The sequence below is a fragment of the Halichoerus grypus genome, chromosome 6 (genome assembly GCF_964656455.1).
Source record: "Halichoerus grypus chromosome 6, mHalGry1.hap1.1, whole genome shotgun sequence".
NCBI classification, from domain to species: Eukaryota; Metazoa; Chordata; class Mammalia; order Carnivora; family Phocidae; genus Halichoerus; species Halichoerus grypus.
In genome coordinates, this window is record NC_135717.1 from 50,627,966 (window position 1) to 50,648,077 (window position 20,112).

At 39.7% G+C, this 20,112-nt stretch overlaps 1 protein-coding gene across 2 annotated transcripts in view; it reads left to right on the plus strand.

Moving 5' to 3' along the window:
- CELF2 (CUGBP Elav-like family member 2) overlaps positions 1–20,112 on the plus strand; it is an 806,829-nt gene that overhangs the window by 398,544 nt on the left and 388,173 nt on the right. For both annotated transcript variants that reach the window (XM_036112685.2, XM_036112678.2), the window contains one exon: positions 17,474–17,509. Coding sequence is in view for 1 of the 2 variants with exons in the window: in XM_036112678.2 (XP_035968571.1) it covers positions 17,474–17,509 (36 nt within the window). In the remaining variant the exon portion in view is untranslated. The remainder of the gene's footprint in view (positions 1–17,473; positions 17,510–20,112) is intronic.

Here is a 20,112-nt window from a genome sequence, read left to right on the forward strand (position 1 = left end):
AAATCATGTGGAAAATTAGTAAATATTTTGAACGGAATAAACAGAAACACAGCATATCAGTATTTGTACGATGTCACTAAAGCAGTTTTATGGGGGACTTTTAAACCCCTATATTAGAGATAAAGAAAAGTCTCAAATCAGTGACTTCAATTTCCACATTAAGAAACTACAAAAAGAAAGGCTAATTAAGCACAAAAGATATAGAAGAAAGGAAACAATAAAGATGAGAGTGGAATAGAAAACAGAAAAACAACAGAGAAAATTAATGAAACCAAATGCCGGTTCTTTGAGAAGATTGATAAAATGGCTAAACCTCTAGCTAGACTGATTAGGGGGAAAAACACAACTTACTAATATTAAAAAAAGAACCATGTGACATTAGAGATTCTCCAGCTATTTACAAGGATAATAAGGGATAATATGAACAACTTTATGCCAGTAAATTCAAAATTTAAATTAGAGGTCAATAAGCTTTTTCTGTAAAGGGCCAGATAGTAAAAATTTTAGGCTTTGAAGACCACACATGGTCTATGTCACATATTTTTTTTTCAATTAAAAAAAAAATTTTTTTAAAACACTCTTAGGTTATAGGCTATGGACCAACTGCTGACTTAGATAAAGTGGGCACATTCCTTGAAAGACATATTACTCAGGAAGAGGTAAAATACCTGAATAGCCCTATATCTAATAAGAAATTGAGTTTTTAGTTAAACACTTTCTCATAAAGAAAACTCCAGGCCCAGAGAGGTTTATTGGTAAATTCTACCAAATATTTCAGGAAAAAATAATACAGTTCTACACAAACTCTACCAGAAAAGCAAAAAAGAGGGAATACTTCCCAACTCAATCTATGAGACCAGTGTCACCCTGTCACCAAAACCAGATGAAGATGCTGCCAGAAAATTACAGATCAATATCCATGTGAACATAGATGCAAAAATCCTAAACCAAATTTTAGCATATTGAATCCACAACAAGTAAAAAGGAAAATTCATGATGGCCATGTAGGTTTTATGGCAGAAATGCAACATTTGGGAATCACTTACTGTAATTCACTGTATTAACAAACTGAAAGAGAACAACCCTACGATCATCTAATAGCTGCAGAAAAGGATTTGACAGAATTCAACATCCATTCATGAAAAAAAGTCTCAGCAAAATGGGAACAGACAGGAACTTCCTCAATCTGTTATGAAAAATTCTCTGCTATTGTCATACTTAATAGGGAAAGACTTAATGGTTTGCATCTGAGATCAGGGACAAAACAGTGTCTGCCTCTCTGCTTTCATTCAACATTACACTGGTTCGAGCAAGTGTAAGCAGCAAGACTGCAGTATAAAGGTGCAAAATGAAAGGCACCAGTACTGAAAAAGAAGTGCAATGTCTAGTCAAAACCAACATGATTGCCTATTTAGAAAATTCTACAGAATTTACCAAAAAAAAAAGCTATTAGCGCTACTAATAAGCTTATCAAATTGACAGGATGTAAGATCTATATATAATAGAAAATTGTAGTTCTATTTACTACTACTTATGATACCATCAAAAATATTAAGTGCTTGGGAAAAAATCTGACAAAAGATGAAAATCTGAGCACTGAAAACCACAAAACTGCAGGAACTTAGAGAAGACCTAAATAAATGGAGAGGCACATTGACTTATGGTTCAGAAGACTCACAACTGTTATGATGTCAATCTTCTCTGAATGGATCTATAGATTTAATACAATATCAGTCAGTATCCCAGCAGGCTTTTCTTGTAGAAATTGACTAAAATTCATGGGGAAATGCAAAGGACCTAAAATAACCAAGATAACTGTGGAAAGGAAGAACAAAGTTGGAAGGCTAACACTACATGATTTCAAGACTTATTATCAAACTATAGTAATCAAAACAGTGTGATATTGATACAAAATTAGACAAACAGGTAAAGAGAACAGAATAGAGAAGCCAGAAGGGGACCTACACATATATGGAAACCTGATTTATAACAAGGATACAAAGGGGAAATGATAAGTTTTTCAACATATGGTGCTGTACCAATTAGACATTCCACACACAATAAACAGACTTTGATCTTCATGCCAGATGAAAAGAATTAACCCCAAATGCCACAGGGCTAAATCCAAAACTTAAAACTATAAAACTTCTAGGAGGAAACATCGGAGAAACTCTTTGTGATTTTGGGTAGGCAAAGATTCCTAGATACAACTCTAAAAAGAATAATCCAAAAAGTTGGTAAATTGGACTTCATTAAAAAAAAGAATCTTCTTTTTGAGAGAAACCATTAAGAGAATAAAAAGACAAGTCACAAACAGGAGAAAAATTTGTAAATTATAGATAAAGACCCCTAAAAACTCAATAAGAAAAAAACCCCAATATTTTAAATATTGGGTAAAAGATTTGAACGGGCACATCTCCAAAGAAGATATATAGCACATGAAAAGGTTGTCAACATCATTAGTTATTAGGAAAGTCTAAATTAAATCCACAGTGAACTACCACTATAAACACCTATTAGAAAAAGCATATTTTTTTAAAGATTTTATTTATTTATTTGAGAGAGAGAGAGAGCATGAGCAGGGAGTAGGAACAGAGGCAGAGGGAGAAGCAGATTCCCCGCTGAACAAGGAGCCCAATGTGGGGCTCGATCCCAGGACCCTGAGATCATGACTTGAGCCCAAGGCAGATGCTTAACCGACTGAGCCACCCAGGCACCTCTAGAGTAAATATATTTAAAAAGACTGATCATACCAAATCATGGTGAGAGGAGAAGTACTGGACCTGTCATATGCTCTTGTACACTAATGGTGGGAATGTAAAATGTTCCAGTCACTGCAGAAAAACAGTTTGGTGATTTCCTTAAAAGTTAAATATACACCTACCATATAATGTAGACATTCTACTCCTAGATGTTTACCTAAGAGAAAGGAAAGCACACAATGTCTATACAAAGATGTGTACATGAATGTTTATAGCAGCTTTATTTGTAATAGTCAAAAGATGGAAACAATCCACATGTCCACCAAGAAGAGACTGGATAAACAAACCATGACATATTCCTACAATGGAATGGTACTTAGCAATCAAAAGAAGGAACTATCCATACAGGCTACAACATGTATGAATCTCAAAAGGATTATGCTGTGTAAAAGAAGCCAGACCCCCCCCCCCAAAAAAAAGTAATGCTGTACAATTCTATTTATATAAAATTCTGGGAAATGCAAATGCATGTAGAGTGAGAGAAAGCAGATCAGTGGTGATTTGGGAATAGGGGGGATGGGAAGAAGGGATTACAATGGGGCAGAAGGGAGCTTTTGGGGTTGATGAGTATGTTCACTAACTTGATTGTGGCAATAATTTCATGAGTGTATATATATGTCGAATTTTACCAAATCCTACATTGTAAGTATATTCGGTTTATTGTATATCAGTTACACCTTAAGAAAGCTAAGAGGAACTCTTCCTAAAGAAGGAAGAGGAGCAGAAAGGGAAGGAAGGAAGGAAGGAAGGGAGGGAGGGAAGGAGAGAGGAAAAGAAGGGAGAAAGGAAGGGAGGGAAGGAAAGGAAAGGAAGGAAGGAAATTTCAACTTTTAGGGAAGTGGTCTGGGAGGTTAGGTTAGTGAAAGGAAAGTGAAAATTTCCTTAAGGCTGCCCAATATCATTTCCTAATCTGAGTAAGACTGGCCCGGAACTATGCATGTAAAGCTAAGTGACATTTTCCACAGGAATGTTTGCTCAGGTGGTTCTATTCACATGTACTTTTCACAGCTTCTCTGTGATATTTTTGGAACTTCAGGGCTCCACTCAGAAAAATCCAACCTTTCTACTCCCAGGATGTTAGATGAAAAAGTGAATGAATACATATAGAATGCAGGGCACAGTTGTGGTTTAAGACTCTTTTTTTTTTTTTTATTAGGAATACCTCCTTACTTTCTCCTTAACCCTTACCACAGAGAATTCTATAAGTTATAAAATTTTCCAATAAGCAAAATGATTTATGAAAATACTAATTCTAAAACAAGTGAAAGATTGATCACATTCCTTACCAAAATAGGGTCCCCAGAGGGTCCCTGGAAATAGCAAAGTTTCTTGAGGGCATCTAAACTTGATTCAATACATTAAAAATTGGCTTTTGCACATATTTCAGGAATCTATCTTCATACTCTTAAACCAGGCTGACCAAGTGACTGAGTTTTTTAATAAGCTGCCCTTTCTTTGGGTGGGGCTCTCTGGACCTGGATGTCCACCCTATATCCCCCTCACCCAGTCCTGGAAGCCTTTGGTGGAATGTGGAAGGTGGCAGAGAGCGGTGCCTCGTGTGCTGCTGAGATTTCTTGCCAAGGGCCCTCTGGATCTCTAGCGCCCCTGGCGGATGGGAGGCCCCCTGCGCAGCCATTGGGGAAGTGGTCAGGCTCATCGTCACACTTCCCCACGTGGCAGATCCCAGATCCATGCACACCCGGACACCGTGAGCAGCCTGCTGGGAATGTGGCTGGACCTGGCCCAGCCTTGGGTACAGGAAGTGTCCCTTCCACGGCAGGCAGGTGTCTCTCGAGTGGGAGGCAGGTAGCACGCGCAGAGCATGATGCGTGTCCGCTGCCCCATCTCAGACTGCAGGCAGTAGCCTTCCCCATGGAGCAGGGACAGAGGGCTGGTGCCCGGCTCCTGTCACCTTTCAGCAGATGCTGCAATCAGCTTGTGCACCGTGGAGGGCCCTGACACCTCCTTTCTCCAGAAGGCTGAAAGCCCTGCTGTTGTCCTGGAAATGCCGTCTCACTCACTGGGCCCTCAGGTCAGCTGGGCAGCCCTTTAAAAAAACAAATTCTGTGTGTAAGACTGAACTATGCCTACTGCTGTCCTTTCTGCAGAGGCCACCGCTTATCGGCCTGCTGATATCCTCCGGGCCTGTTTCTCTGCATTTCCATACTCAAACGTACTCGCGGAACTTCCTGTTCAGTTTGTTTTTAACATCAACAGCATAAAACCCAACGTATATTCTGCAACTTATTCTTTTTATAATTCAGCATGCCTTGGAATTCTATCCGTTTTAGAACACAGGAAGCTACCTCATTCTTTCTAACTGCTCCATAGGTATTCCACACTGTGGATATTGGACAGTGTAGCCAGTACCTTATTTGTGGGCATTTAGATGGTTTCAGTTGCAGACAGAACGACGATGAATGGCCATGTCGATGCCTTCTTGGGCATTTGGGCAAGGATAGATACCCAGAAGTAGTTTAAGCTAGCCTGTAACCCTAAACCTGACCCATTTGATATTCCCTTTCAGTACCTCTAGTACATATAGTTCTTTTTCATCGAAAGTATGTCTGAGAACCAGTAAGGTAAAAGCTTATAGATCTATAAGTAAATTTGGGAGTGAAACTTTTTCTTAGATCCCTTTTTCCCTCACTTGGGCCATTAGGTTGTTATAGAGATGCCCCTCCCAGGTTATCATCCTACTTTTGGTGTCTTTTGACTGTGATTTGCCATGAGTTGTTTTGTTATCTTGTTTTAACTGTTTATTTTAGAGTTGGACAGGCCTGGGTTCAAATTTACTTGACTTCTCTGAGACTCAGTTTCCTTATCTGAAAAATGGGCATATTAATAACAAACAGTTGTGGAGAATGAGAGAAAGTTTATGTGAAGTGCTAAGCAAAGCGATTGAAACATAGTAAGTGCGTAGTAATGGATGGTTGTTACGTAATAAATAAGCTTTATGATATAAATTGCATCCAAATCTATTTCAGTATTTTGAGTATTGAGAGTATTTTTAACAGGAGCAATTTCTCAGTGTATTAGCATCTTTGATACTGATGGTCTGTCTTCTGGATGAGATTGTACTTATCTGCCCCACACACTACTACACAAGCCTGTGTTAGGCTTATGTTAATTGCCTTTAAGATTCCATCTATGTTGGGTATTAGATAATCCAAGGAGAAGGACCTTAAAAGATGATCCATTCCAACCCCCACCCCCGTCCAGGTCTGCAGACTTTGTTTAACAGTGGCTTTCCCAGGACAGCTAATTCAACCAGATAAGCAGTGAAAATATCCTTAATTTACAGAGTTGTATTAAATAATTTTCTTCTATCTTCAAAGTCAGCTGGGTGATTAATTTTCAATTATTCCCAACATAAATGGGAAAGACCTAAAACAAAACAAAACAAAACAATACAAAACAAAAAACCACTCTTCATTTTTCCAACATATTCAACTTAGTGAGCATGTTCTATGGCCACTCTCTGATCTGGGTGCTGGTGACAGAGATAGACAAAAGAGATCATCCTCGCTCTCATGGGCTTACATTCTAGGAGGATAAACAGTGATTGGGTCGAGTTGAGTTGGAGTCCAGATTTATGAGGAGGTAACATTTCGCTGATCCTGATGAGGCCCTGGTCCCATTCCGCTGATATGGACAATCCATGAGTTACTAAACCAAGAGACAGGTTTGTCACAATCCAGGGACTTCATTTTGGCACTGCATAGTTTGGGTCCTGCATAAATATGCAGTAAATAAACAAAGAGACAGTGTTCTGTAATATAGAACTAGAGAATGCCTCTAACACAAGCAAATTTTTTTCCAAAAATCTTGAGCCAGAAAATATACTCTAAAAATGTAGCATTTCTTTTTTTTTTCTTAAAGGACACACACGCGTGCGCATGTGTACATGCATGAACATCCACACACATAGACAACTAAAAGGGAAAATTCTTTTTATGGCTTACAGCAGGCCCTAGAGATTTAAATACTGAAACCTCCAATTTGTACCAATAATTCATATACAGCTATATGGGGTGAAAAAGGTTAATGATGGAATTTTTTTAAAAGTATGTTCCATTGACTATAAATGGCAGATCTGACAGTTAAAATGAAAATTGTTCCAGAAGAAACTTTAGTCAAACTAATTATTTGAGACGTTATAAGGATGTATAATTATATTCTTCACCTTTTAAAAAAAGTTTTATTACAAATGTGCTTTTAAAGAACAAGTAGAAATAAAAGCTGTAATTGTTCTTAATTATAGCTAACTGTAATTGCACTCAATTGCAATATGCTGAATATCACCAGTGGCTAAAGAAATCCTGGCATACAGAAAGTACACCCACATTCATGAGATGAGGTACAGTTTTATGAATATTCTGTTATCTATAATTTAGCTCTTTTACTGTTGATTCCATTTCTGTTGGTTTTATTTATTTATTTATTTATTTTTAGTGATTGTGGAGATATAATTGTCATCTGTGAATGTGTTGAAGGTTGGAGATTTTGTCTGGGATTGGTTCAAAATTCCTATTGCCACTGAAAAGGCACATTGGCGATTGTTAAATGAGAGATTTGGACATGACCCATCGTGGTTGAATACACAGATTTGAATTTTCCAAGGTGGTGCTGAATACTGCATTTAATTTACCCAACAGAGTCCAAGAAGCGACCGGGAAAATAAGAAGGATCTAAAATAGCATTAACTACCCCTCTGCGGATAGCACTGGAGTCCTGTTATTTTGAATGGGTAAATTTAAGAAGGTGAAAGGGTCCCCTGGATGAGAAATTTCATCTCGCCTCTCTCTCTGTGCCCAGAACTCAGATTGAGTTCTGTGTTTCTGCCCAGACCTCTGATATCTATGCCAGGCTTTATAGTCAGAAGGGCTGGGCTCCCTGACTTGACTGTTTTATCATGAATTCTGGAACCTCTTGGAGCTCCACTTGACTGGTCTGGGAGATGAGGGGTAATAGCACGGTCCTGTTCCTCACTGAGAACTATATAAATGGGTAGATTAAAAATAAGTAAATATACTGTTGGAGAGAAGAAGTGAGTTCTTTAGCTTCAGCATTTTATTATGTGTTTATGGCAACTATACTGGAAAGTGAAAAAACAAACAAAAAAATAAGATTCCCCCAAATCACATCAGCACAATATTACTTTTCAATTTCTATGAATGGCTGTTACGAGCTTTTAACCCTATAGCCAGAGTCTGCTTTGACAGAATTTCTGTTTTTTATCTTTTTTTTTTCATTAAAAAAGGAGGAAGGAGGGCCTCAACGCATTGGCCTGAGCCCCATTTCTAACTGCAGAGTCCATGGACGGACATAGAGAAGCTCTTTGAAGGGATGTTCATTTGGCAGAGGTCATGGTTACATTCCATGCCAAATAGGAGCCTATCTGTCTCTTACTCCTGGATATCGGGCAGAAACCAACAAGGCCCCAAGTCCTGGTTTCCAGCTTGTGTTCCTCAGAGCCCTCCGGCAGCCAGCGCTCTCCGGCAGACCTCCGGGTCTCTGCTGCAAAGGGGCAGGAAGTAATTGGACTCTTCTCTGATCCTGAACAGACCACGAGTCAGGAGGTGGTGTAACCATCTCTACATTTTTTTCATTCCGTCACTTCATCCTGCTTAGAGTATGACCGTGGCTGTCAGAAGCCACCACTTTCTCCCTCTTCTCTCCTCCCCCGTGTCCCCCACGAGTCTTCGGTCCTCCACCACCTTCCCCCAGGCCAGAGCCCTTCTCCAGATGGTGCAGTGTCCTGCAAGTTCTCACATCCATCTCAGCTGGGCAGTGGTTTTTGAATTTAGGTTCTTGGAAAGGGCAGCATCTGTAAGACAAAATATCTGGTTCATCAGTCAAGACTTTGGCGTTGTTATGCTGATGAAGTCTCTCTGGATCTGTTATTCCCAGAAACCTTGACAGAGATCGTCAGGGGATGGAGGCAGATAAAATCTCATCCTGCTACTTATAAGCAGGCATTCCTTTGTGTAAGCGTTTGCTGGGATGGTTTCCACACTACATGGTCAAACTTGTGAGGGAGGGGTCTATGTTTATTCCCTGCTCAATCCCTAGCACATAGATACTGGCACGTAGTAGGAGCTGTAGAAATGTATTTGTTGAGCAAATTAATAAATACATGCTAATAATATGTGGTAATGAACTTGGTACCAGTCCTTGTCGGTTGATGGATTAGGCCATTAGTCAAACATTACAATGCAAGCTGGTATTTGCAAATCCCTCTTTGATCCAGAAATTATCAGGAGTGGGGATGATTTTCTCTCATTAAGAGGACTTATTGGTGACATTACATCCCTAGGAGCTAATAGAGAAAAATTAGGCATTATTGAAAAATGGGCCTCCTTTCAGACTGATGTATCAAAGAAAAAAAATTATTTTTGATTAATAATTTTTTTGGTAGAGTTTCCCTTAAACGCACTTAGGAATTGCAGTAAAGCTTAGAACATAATAATCCAGCACTATTAAATGCAGAGACCTTTTAGTAACCTGATCCCCACCCCCCTGGCAGAAGCATAGAATTTGAAGAAAATATACCTTTTCTTCTCTTTTGTTGTTGTTGTTGTTGTTTTTGTTTTTTTCGGAGAGATGTCATTTTGTGAACAAAGCTTTTAAAACGTACACATACAGCCTTGCATGTACATTGTCTGGTTTTTGTTTTGTTTTTGCTTTTGCTTTCTTGCCTCTGAGAGTACAAGTTGGTAAATGAAATGTCATGTGCCATTTGTAGGCTCTGCGACCGTCCTCCAGGGCTGGTTACATTTGCTATTTCTAAAGTCTAAATAAGTGAGTTTTAAGGAGCGGGAATTGTTACTCGTGGCCGATTCAGGTCCTTCCTGGATACGTGATTTAACTGTGGTAGACTCAGGAGCATAGAGGAGGATGATTAACGGGTAAACCCAAGTGTGTGTGTGGAGATGGTTTCTCTTCCCAACGCCACCAGCAGCGTCGAGGACAAGCCTTCCCTTCTCAGGTGCTAAGTTCCTGAGTTAAGTGTCCAGATGACATTTTGGAAAGAAAGGAAAACAAAAGCCCTTAACACTGTCTCAAAATGACAGAAGGGGCAGCAGGGCTATTCTCAGGGGCCCCTCACAGGTGACCGGTGGGGCCAGATGGGCCATGTTGCAGAGCTGATGGAGAGAAATCTTTGGTGATTTTGTTTTCCAGGCACTGGAGCACAAGAACACAAAGAAAGGCACACAGTTGTGGCTGTTTTACGTAAGGAATGCTAAAATAATCTGAAGAAATTTTGAGGCAAAAGAAATCTTAGCAAGCACTCTGAATAGGACGTGCCCTATTAGGAGGCTGGATGGGGTGATGAGATTAAATTAATCTTTTTTTTTAAGATTTTATTTATGTATTTGAGAGAGAGAGACAGAGATAGTGACAGAGAGCATGAGCGGGGAGGACAGGGAGAAGTAGACTCCCCGATGAGCAGGGAGCCTGAAACGGGGCTCGATCCTAGAACCCTGGGATCATGACTTGAGCCGAAGGCAGACGCTTAACCGCCTGACTCACCCAGGTGCCCCGAGATTGAATTAATCTTCATGTAGCCAGTCTTCTGACAACTCAAATTGCATGAGTGCGTGCTGCCGGATGCAAATCCCTACGTCTAAACACCCCTGTAGTTTGTCCCTGTTTCCTGCGGGACTTGGTGGAAGGAAGTTCCATCTCCCCATGGTGATAACCCTCAGCCGGAGCCGAACACCAAAAGTGATTTAAAGAGAAACGCCACCTTGTAGACCTGAGGCCGTTGCCCGAGAGTGTGGGAGAGGTCACCTCCGCGCACGTGGGCTGGGCCAAGGAGCCTGGAGTGGTGCTCTCGTGGAGGTGGTCAGCAGGCAGGACCCCTTCTGTGAGTGTTGCTGGCTGGAGTGGGTCTGGGGGCCGGCCAGCCTCTGAAGCAGCCTGAAGTAGCTCTTGCCAAAACCCGACGTTCTCCAAGTGAGGGCATGAGTGTATCCGAGGGGCTGGTCTCCCCTCTTCCTTCGCCAGCATGTTGAGTATAGAGATCCAGACCGCCTATCATGTTTTTTTTCCACCAAAGCAACACCTAGAATTGTCTGCTTCATGCAGTGGGTCCTAGGTGAATAGTTGCTGAAAAGAAGTGTGAAATGCTATAGTGAGTGCCAAGGCGAGAAACGGGCAGACAAGTTAAGGTAGGAGAGGGAGTGGGTGTGTTTCGCGCATTAACACATTCCCTGGGTCTCCTTACAGAGAGCCCTTCCTGGCCACCCTGTAGAAAATAATTCCCCCGGTAGCACTCTGTGCCTACCCTGCTCCTTTCTTCTTCGTCACCTATACTCTGGAAGGTAATAATAAATATCCATGTGCTCATTCGTTTTGGGTCTATCTCCCCCTTCTACATCGTAAAGTTCCTGATAGTGGGGCCATTTCTTCGTTACCTGCTGTAGCACACAACCCAAACCAAATAAGTAAATGTATTATATATATATAATATGTACATAAATATAAATATATATATAAAATATGTGTGTGTTTGTATGTGTCCCCATTTTATTACCTCTAGTGAGCTTGCCAGGCAGCAGCCCCGTTACCCTGAGAACCACTGCCCCATTTCCACCCCTGCGCTTCTGGGCCCCTCCCTCCTGTGCTGCCCACAAGGGGCTTTGCTTGAGCCCTCAGCCTGCATTGTGCCACAGGACAGGCCTGGGCAGCCTGCAGGTCTCAGATGAGGCCAGATCCCACCCTCGCCCTGCCGCAAACCTGGCCCCTTCCAGCCGCTGAGACCCCACTCTCCTCCCCCTCATTCTGCTGTCATGGAGGGTTCAATGTGACCTCTGTCTCCAGGCCACCTTGGCTGGCTTTCTTTCCCACCCCTCTTCCCTCCAGCCCTGCCACTGCCCTTCCAACTGATTCTGTAGGTTTGCCCCCACCCCCTGCTTTTCTGCTGGGGTCCCATCCTGCAAAAAAAAAGAAGAAGAAAGAAAAAAAATGCATGTACACACACACACACACACACACACACACATATTTTGTAGCTTGTAAATATTGCATAGCAATATAGCATCCTGGTCAAAACCACGGACCCTGAGACCAGAATTCCTGGATTCAAATCCTGGCCCCCTAGCCACATGGCTCTAAGAAGCTACTTAAATTTTTCTGCCTCATTTTTCTCATCTCCATTGTGTTCTTATCATGATGACAACTACATGAAGCTTTTATAAGGGTTAAGTGAGTAAACTCATGTAAATGGCCTATAATAGTGGCTGGTATTAAATGAGAATCCGAAAAGCGTGAGCTTGTGTGGGTGTGTATAGTTTTTACGGCATGGGAATAACTGCTTCTGTCTATGCACAGACACACACTCGGTCACGGCAGCACGCACACTGATCTTTTAATCACGTGAGCATGAGTTTAGGAGTGGTAGAGCAGGAGGGAAGAAATAAAGAAGGGGCAAAGAGAACATAAAGACAGATAAACGATTGATGGGGAGAGAACGATGTTGGCCTAAGAGGAATGAGCAGTGTCTTTGGGCTTTCTTCATCAGACAGGAAATCTCTAAGGTGTTTTAGATTTCCTGGAGCTAAGGTTCACCATGTAAGACAAAAGTTAATGGTCTTAAATTAATGTATGCATTTGCAATGATGCTTCTAAGTGAATCCTTCTTGTGGGTGTCATATTGGGAAATAGATCAACTTTAAATGCCCACACTTTGCCCCACACCAGGTGACATAAATAAATAAATAAATAGGAAAGAAAGGAAAAAAAATCTGCTTCATTGTCATACTTTCACTCTTAATTAAAGAAAACCTCACCTCTTCTATGACTGAAACATTCAATCATTTGCAGGACACACAATAAGAATAAAATGCATTTTGACATTTTAAAAGTCTTGGGACTTCTGGAGGAATCCAAGGTACCTGCCATTGGAGAGAAGCATTCCAGGTCTTTAAAATATTTATCGTGCCACCACACCATCAGCATGGGGGCTCTTGTCCTCTCTTTCATAGTTGTCAGCTAATTTTGGAAACTGGCAAGCTGCACAGAAATAGATGGTGTGCTCTTGCTTCAACACTTCCTAAAAAAAGAACTGTTTGCATAGTTCAGGAATGGAAAGGGATAGGACATGATGAGGAAGAACGCTATTTCAGACAGATGATAAAACCTGGCACCACTGTGCACTGGCGAATGTTCTCCACATTTAAAATTAAAGTTTTTTTTTTTTTTTTAAGGGATGCTAAATAATCTACAAAAAAAGAAAAGCTGTGTAATACCCACGGGACACTCATCTCTTTTGAAAGGTGCTTTTCTCTTCTGTTTTTTTTTTCTTTTCTTTGATAACATTGAATTTATAGCACAACTTCAGATTTGCAGAGAGCTTTCTTGTTTGTTCACATTGGTGATTGATCCAACAACTCTAGATCAAAGGGCAGCATTGTTATTACATTCTGGGATTTAGAGAGCCAGGAGGCAGAAGAAATTGCCCAAGGATATGCAACCTGTCGCAGGCCCTCCATCATTTCAGTCTCCTTCTTAGCCCCCAGGACAGCTCTATGTCTTGGAACACAGAAGTATGCTTTGTTGTTTTTTTCATCATTGTTTTCACTTAGTTTTTAGCATTCTGCTTTCTTCATGAAATCAGATTATTTTAGTAATGGTAACTAAAGAAAGGAAATTAGTGAAATTGCTACAATTCCAACGGGCATTTTATGAAATCAATGTAGGAGGTGGGAATTACCTGCAAATAGAAATGTTTCTGGGTTTTATTCCACTCATATACTAGATGTCTGGGTTTTGCTAGGAACTGAGTATTCAAAATAACAAGTAAGGCATGGTCTTTGGCTTAGAAGAGCTCTCAGTAGCATAAAATTCAAAAGTATCCACCACTTTATACCTTATATAATATCCTTTACTGGAGTAGAAACACTTGGAAAGAAGGATCAGGATCTAATTCATCTTGGTGCCTCAAAAGCACCCAGCATGGTGTGCGCTGAACATATGCTAAGTGTTAAGTGAATATGTTGGATAAATAAATATTAGTGCTGAAGATGAATTATGCTTAAAAAGTCATGTTAATAATGGACATTAGCAACGTATGCAAGTTCATTGAAAAAAGCTTTGTCTTTATTTTTTAGAGCAGTTTTAAGTTCACAGCAAAATTGACAGGGAGGTACAGAGATTTCCCATATTCCCCTTGACCACACAAATACACAGCCTCCCCCCACTATCAACATCCCCCACCGGGACGGTGCGTTTGTTATCATCGATGAACCTACACTGATGCATTATTATCACCCAGAGTCCATAGGTCGCATTAGGGCTCACTCTTGGCCTGTGTGTTCTATGAGCTTAGACAAATGTATAAGGACAGTGTCCACCTTTATGGTATCATATACAGAATGGGTTTCACTGCCCTAAAAATGTTCTGTGTGATCTTTTGTTCTCTCAAGTGGATTTTGATAGAGCATTATCCAGATGAAGCATAGCATATTATGCTAAATGTATTTTCCTCAAGGATTTCTTTACAAAAGGTATAAATTCATGAAAACATGAATAATTCAGATTATTTATTAGCAATAGTAAATGGGTAAAAATGAACAAGTCATCGTTTTAAAAAGCTCTAGTGTTTTGCTGATCTCGAAAATGGCATTTGGTTGGTGAGTCCAGCTGCATTACTGTAGTCAGATATAATGGTTCTTTTCCTCTTCGTGTTCTTTCTTAAAATCATGGAGCTACATGCTCCAATGGAATCATCGGGTTTTTAGGTAACATCTTGTAATTTAAACTGTGTTCATCCATTCCTGCATGTTCACTAAAAATTACTTTTCCTATGAAGTAATGTCTGTAATTCTAATGTACATTTTTGAGTACACACTTGTGTAAAACATAAATTTTCCCTACGGGTACTTCCTATGTGGAGAACAGAACTTTCTTTCGCAGCCTTTCTGCTCTAAAAGTAAGGCCAACACTTTGAGTATGTGGATCTACTGAGTGGAGTCCTGCATTGTCTTTCATGCATAAATCACACCTATAATTTACCACCTGTTTCTAGTTTATTTTTGAAGAGGAATAAGAACTTAAAGACACGTGTGAAAATCACGTCTTTCATCCCCCAGTATTTATGGTTGTCTTGCCCCTAGTCCTAATTCAAGATCCGTTTTTCTTAAGCTACTCGTCATTTTTACTCTTTCCAAAGAATACCACTTAGTTTTCAAAGAAATGAGAACTCTTCTATGGTCCATTTTCATTGGCTTTATATCTTGTTTAATTAGATTTGAAAATAAGAATGAGTTTCCCTAACATAAATTGGTTGGGAAACAAACACAGCCTATTCTCAGTCAGCATGCATACTTAGGTGCCAGGAGCCAGAGTGAGACGGGCGTTCTTGACAGGGCTCGGTTGCCATGTTTTTCCATGGGAGTGGAGAATATTGCTCAATCCAGTAAGGTTTTGAAACAGAAGTCAATTATGGATACTTTAGTTCTATTGTTCTGCTGCAAAGATTCTCCACAGAGGGCAGTTTTGCCCCAGGGGACATTTAGCAATGTCTAGAGACATTTTGTTTGTCACAAAGTGGGGGTGGGGGGCACATACTACTGGCATCTAGTAGGTAGAAGTCAACACTGCTGCTAAGCATCCTACAATGCATAGAACAGCCTTTATGACAAAGGATCCAGCCCCAACTGTCATTATAGTGCGAGGCTGAGAAATGCTGCACAGTGTGATTTAAGTGGATATATTATAATGTATGTCCAACATTTTTAAAAAAGATACCAGGGGGACTCATAATATTAAAGTACATATAATACGGAAAGCAAAGCTAAAGAGTTAAAAGATTAGAAAGAAGGAAAGATAATGTACCTTGACCCTGGGATGCTGCTATTGTTATGAGCAAGCTCTAAACATGGATCTAACCCTCCAGGGCAACAAGAAGGTCAGAAAAGTTCATTAATTCATTCCTTGCAAATCGAACAAATATTTGTTGAGTACTCACATATGTTGGCCTCAAGTTACAAAATAATAAATACTAAAATAGAATTTAAAAGATGCTTGTTACCATCAGTGTTATAAAGGAGGACTAAAGGGAGGGGTGCCTCTTAGCTGGGGTACCCACAGTTCTGATTCTGTTTGGAACGAGAAATTTCTCATGCAGGCAGGGAATTCTTAGAAGAGAGGAATACATGTAAAGCGTTGAACAGTGTCGCAGACAAAACTTTCAACTGTGGTTTTTGCTAAAGGAATGGAGGCTTTCTCTCAAAAACTAGTTTCTGTAGCAATAAAAGCTGGAGGTTTCATATTATCTGGTTATTGGGGCGCCTGGGTGGCTCAGTCAATTAAGCATCTGACTCGTGATTTCAGCTCAGGTCATGATCTCATGGGTCATGGGATGGAGCCCCACATCTGCTTGAGATCCTCTCTCTCCCTCTCCCGCTGCCCCCCCCAACTTGTGCTCACACTCTCTCTCTAAAATAAATAAATAAATAAATCTTTAAAAAAATATTGTCTGGTTATTTAGGAAAGAATATTTCTATAGGAGCCCAACTTAATTCACTCATTTATAAATTGTTTGTTGATTGAAGGTGGTGTGGCTGTACAGCAGCCGGCGAGTCCTTGTGCTGCCCAAGGACTGTCACTGACAGTAGGTGGGAGAGAGTTCTAGAGGCTGGGAGGGCCAGAGAGAATTCCTGCAGGAGGAGGTCCTTTATTTGGATGGTCAAGATGAGTAAAGACAATGTGAGTTTAAGGCTGAGATTCCTAACTCAGAGTTGACATGTTAGTTGTAGGAGGTCCACGAACCTTCCACAATTGTGCGCCGTATTTCGGTGCCTAGGTACAGGTGTATTATTATTTTACCTTGTGTAAGGGGTTTGTATCTTTAATAAGATTCTTAAAGGGATTATATGACCTGAAGAAGATTATGTACCACTGCTCCTAAGAATTGCACCTTTAATCCCCCAACACAAAGTTGAGCCCACCTCCACTTTTAAAATATCTCATCATTAAGCCTCCATCTCCACCTCTTACTCCTTGCTTCCTGTAATTTCCAAGAACACATCTCTGATTGAAAGATAGGATATTGCAATTAGGAAAAAGGTAGTTTTGAAATCTGTCTCTGGTCGTTCTTATTAGTACACTATAAAGCTTTCAATTAGTGACTTGTCTTTTGTGCCATTTGAATTATCATAGCATGTGCCTTCAAAAATCCCACCTGGTAGGACACTGTAATGAAGAAATAAAAAACAGCAATTTGCTACTAAAAGAATTGGATTTTGTGCTATACAGTGTTCTTTCATAAACCTCAGGTGACAGAGATCATCAACACAAAGACACATTCTTAAAGAAACTTGTTCCTAAAGGATTCTTGGAAGAAGAAATACAGGTGCTTTGTTTAACTGCGAAATACCTAAAAGGTGGTTGGGGACTTTTTTCTTTCCTATTTTCTTTCTGTGTGTTGTACATTTTCAAATTTTAATGTTTTAAACAGAAAGCAGAGGCAGATATTTTGCATGTGTGTAAAATCACATTGAAAATAACCATTGAAATGTTTATGGGAATTAATGAGAAATGTGATTAGTCGATTGTAAATTTCTAAACAGGTGCATATACAGTATCTTCTTCACACATATGATATTATAATGCCTTGGTGTGTTGTGTTATGGTTTTATAAAACAAATTTTTATAATTTACTGAAATAAGCTAATCGTACGTATCTTCTTTTTCTCCTCCAGAGAGACAACCACCGAGTTAGCGGGAAGTCTACCAAGGTGAGCAAGTTGGCTTTGCTTATTCTTTGCATGATTTCTGATGCACCTCAAAAGAAGTGCTGTATCTTCTTGGAGAGGCCTTTGTAATTTTCTCTTCCTCACATCAGATTTTAAGACTTCATATTTCACGATGTAAATGCCAAAAATTGTGTATGAGTCACATATAAGAGATGTAACCAAGAAGAAATGAGAGAAATGTCCATGTATGACTTAGAGAAATCATTCTCATTTTTTGAAAGTTATATCATGCATTTGGAGATGTATAAATACATATACATGAGCTATATTCTCTGCAGAAATCAGAAACATGTTGCTTCCTTTATTCATGGGAATTAGCAAAATGAATTGTATTTTTCTTCAGTGTATCTACTATTGTGATTGCATTCAAGGACTTACAGAGTTATGAAAGAATTCCGAGCTTCCATGAAAGAACTTACATCATAGTTTTGATGACAATATAAGTATGTTTGTATTTCTTATTGTCATTGAAATAAAAACTTAGTAATATTATCTCACCAGGAAAAGAAATCAATATATACATTGATCAGTGTGCCTTATATGTTTGGTATTTTATGTCACTGTATGAAATAAGATATGATTAACAGGATGCATATTATAGACAACTAGCTATCAAAAATGATTACTACTATTTATTAGAAGAAAGAAAGAAAAGAAAAAAGGGAGTGACAGTATTTTAAGAGGTATTTTAGTGGGCATTGTAGGCAGCACTTAGCATCTTTCCTTAGTTTTTAAAAGTGCTCCATAACCACTTATGAATGAGTGAATAGGGCATAGGGTATTTCCTGGGAACTGTTGGAAATGAAAATGATGAGAATCTCAAGAACAAGAAAAAGAAGAGCCAGCAGAATGTGATAATGAACAGCACTAGGGAATAGGGAGAAAGTACATATCGTCACCATCTGCTCCAGGAGATAAGCACATTTGGTTGCTTTTTTTTTATGTAAAGAAAATCTTTGCTTATAGGATCATGATTAATATTGCCAAAAAAAAAAAAAAAAAAAAAACTGTTTACTGTGATCCAAATATTTAAATTACTCTATGTCTTAATTCTTTGGATACTGTCCCAAGGAAACTTTTCAAGTCCGTGCCGGTTTGCAGGGTTCGAAGCAGACGTATGTTCTGGTATGTGTGTCCCCACTGGGTTTGTTTGTCATTGTGCTTTCATTCTGGAGAAAGTTTGCTGTGAAGACCTAAGCATTTGTCATTTTCAGAGAAAGAGAGAGAGAGAGAGAGACTTGAACATGTTTATGGTGAGGAAGTTAATCCCAAAATAATGGAATGCAGAATGACTTTCAAACTTTTCTAGGACGGCTAAGGAGCAGACCACCCTCGTGTTGTCAGATGAAACCCACATGGAGCTATAATCACGCAGATAAAAATTGCTCAGATGTCTGAGAGACCTGGTGTGCACCTTGAATTCTATTAAGTAGTGTTGTATTGTGAATACCAAGAGCCAATGCCCGTATTCACTGTGAACGGTCTTCCGTTGCAGCTGGTTTATTACTCGAGGGAGGATCTGATCCCTTCTGCAGTTTGGTGGGAGGTATTTTGGTAATGAGCCTACCTATTTTTTTTTCATGGGTTGTTGCTATTCTAATGTTGCATCATGTTGAAAATAAACATGACAACAATCCCATCCTAACTGCAATTCACAGTCATTGTAACGCACAGCAATTAGGTTGTGAGAAATAATATGTCAGTTCTTCCTCAATTATGCTTCTTCTAATGTGGTCTCAGGTATCTTTTTACTTTCTCCAGGGCAGTGTGGGACCTGTCCACTGACAATTATTTCTCTGCCTCGCATTAACATGAAATAATGTTAATAATGTTGGTGACGAATCCTTCTGCTGCTGGCAGACAATTTCTTTTGCTAGCACTTGTTTGTTTGTACGGTCTTGTAGAATTCAATCAGTCGTTCAGCTTCCAGCCCTCTATTGCACATTTCTCCAGCCTGTCACTGGCAAAGTGCAAATGAGCCCCGGAAAACCTTGGTGCTATTTAGAACAAGGCACCTGTAGTCATTCTGTTTGTTGGTCGGCTAATGATGAGTGGAACATGACACTTTGTGTTTTTTATCCTTTGAGTCCTAAAAACATGCTTATGCTTTGACATCTAGGAAAAATGGAAAATTCAGGCAACTGCTAACTAGTGATATGTGGCTGGGAAGAAAGACGGTACCATTTGAAAGCAGTTTTATGGTTTGGTTTTCATTGGCTTTGACTATCTTGAAATTTTCTGAAAGGCCATTTACAAATATTGCACAGGGGTGGAGTATTTCAACTTTAATTGCTTTACATGGCATTAATTTAAAGTAGTTGGCCGCTGGTTGATAATATTCTGTGAAAATGTACAAATCATGTAGCAGTGGATTGTGTCTTGGTAGTTAAAAATGCTTTGAAGTTGAAATGAGATATGTGCACAAGGTGCTTGAACAGGTACCAGGTTTGTTTTTCGTTACTAATGATAGCCTAAATGTGTTTTTGAATTCTTGCCATTGCTGAAATTAAAGCCCGGTAATAATATGTCACCAGAAAAAATTAGATTATATGAGCAACATGCACTAAGCATTGTGATTACATTAT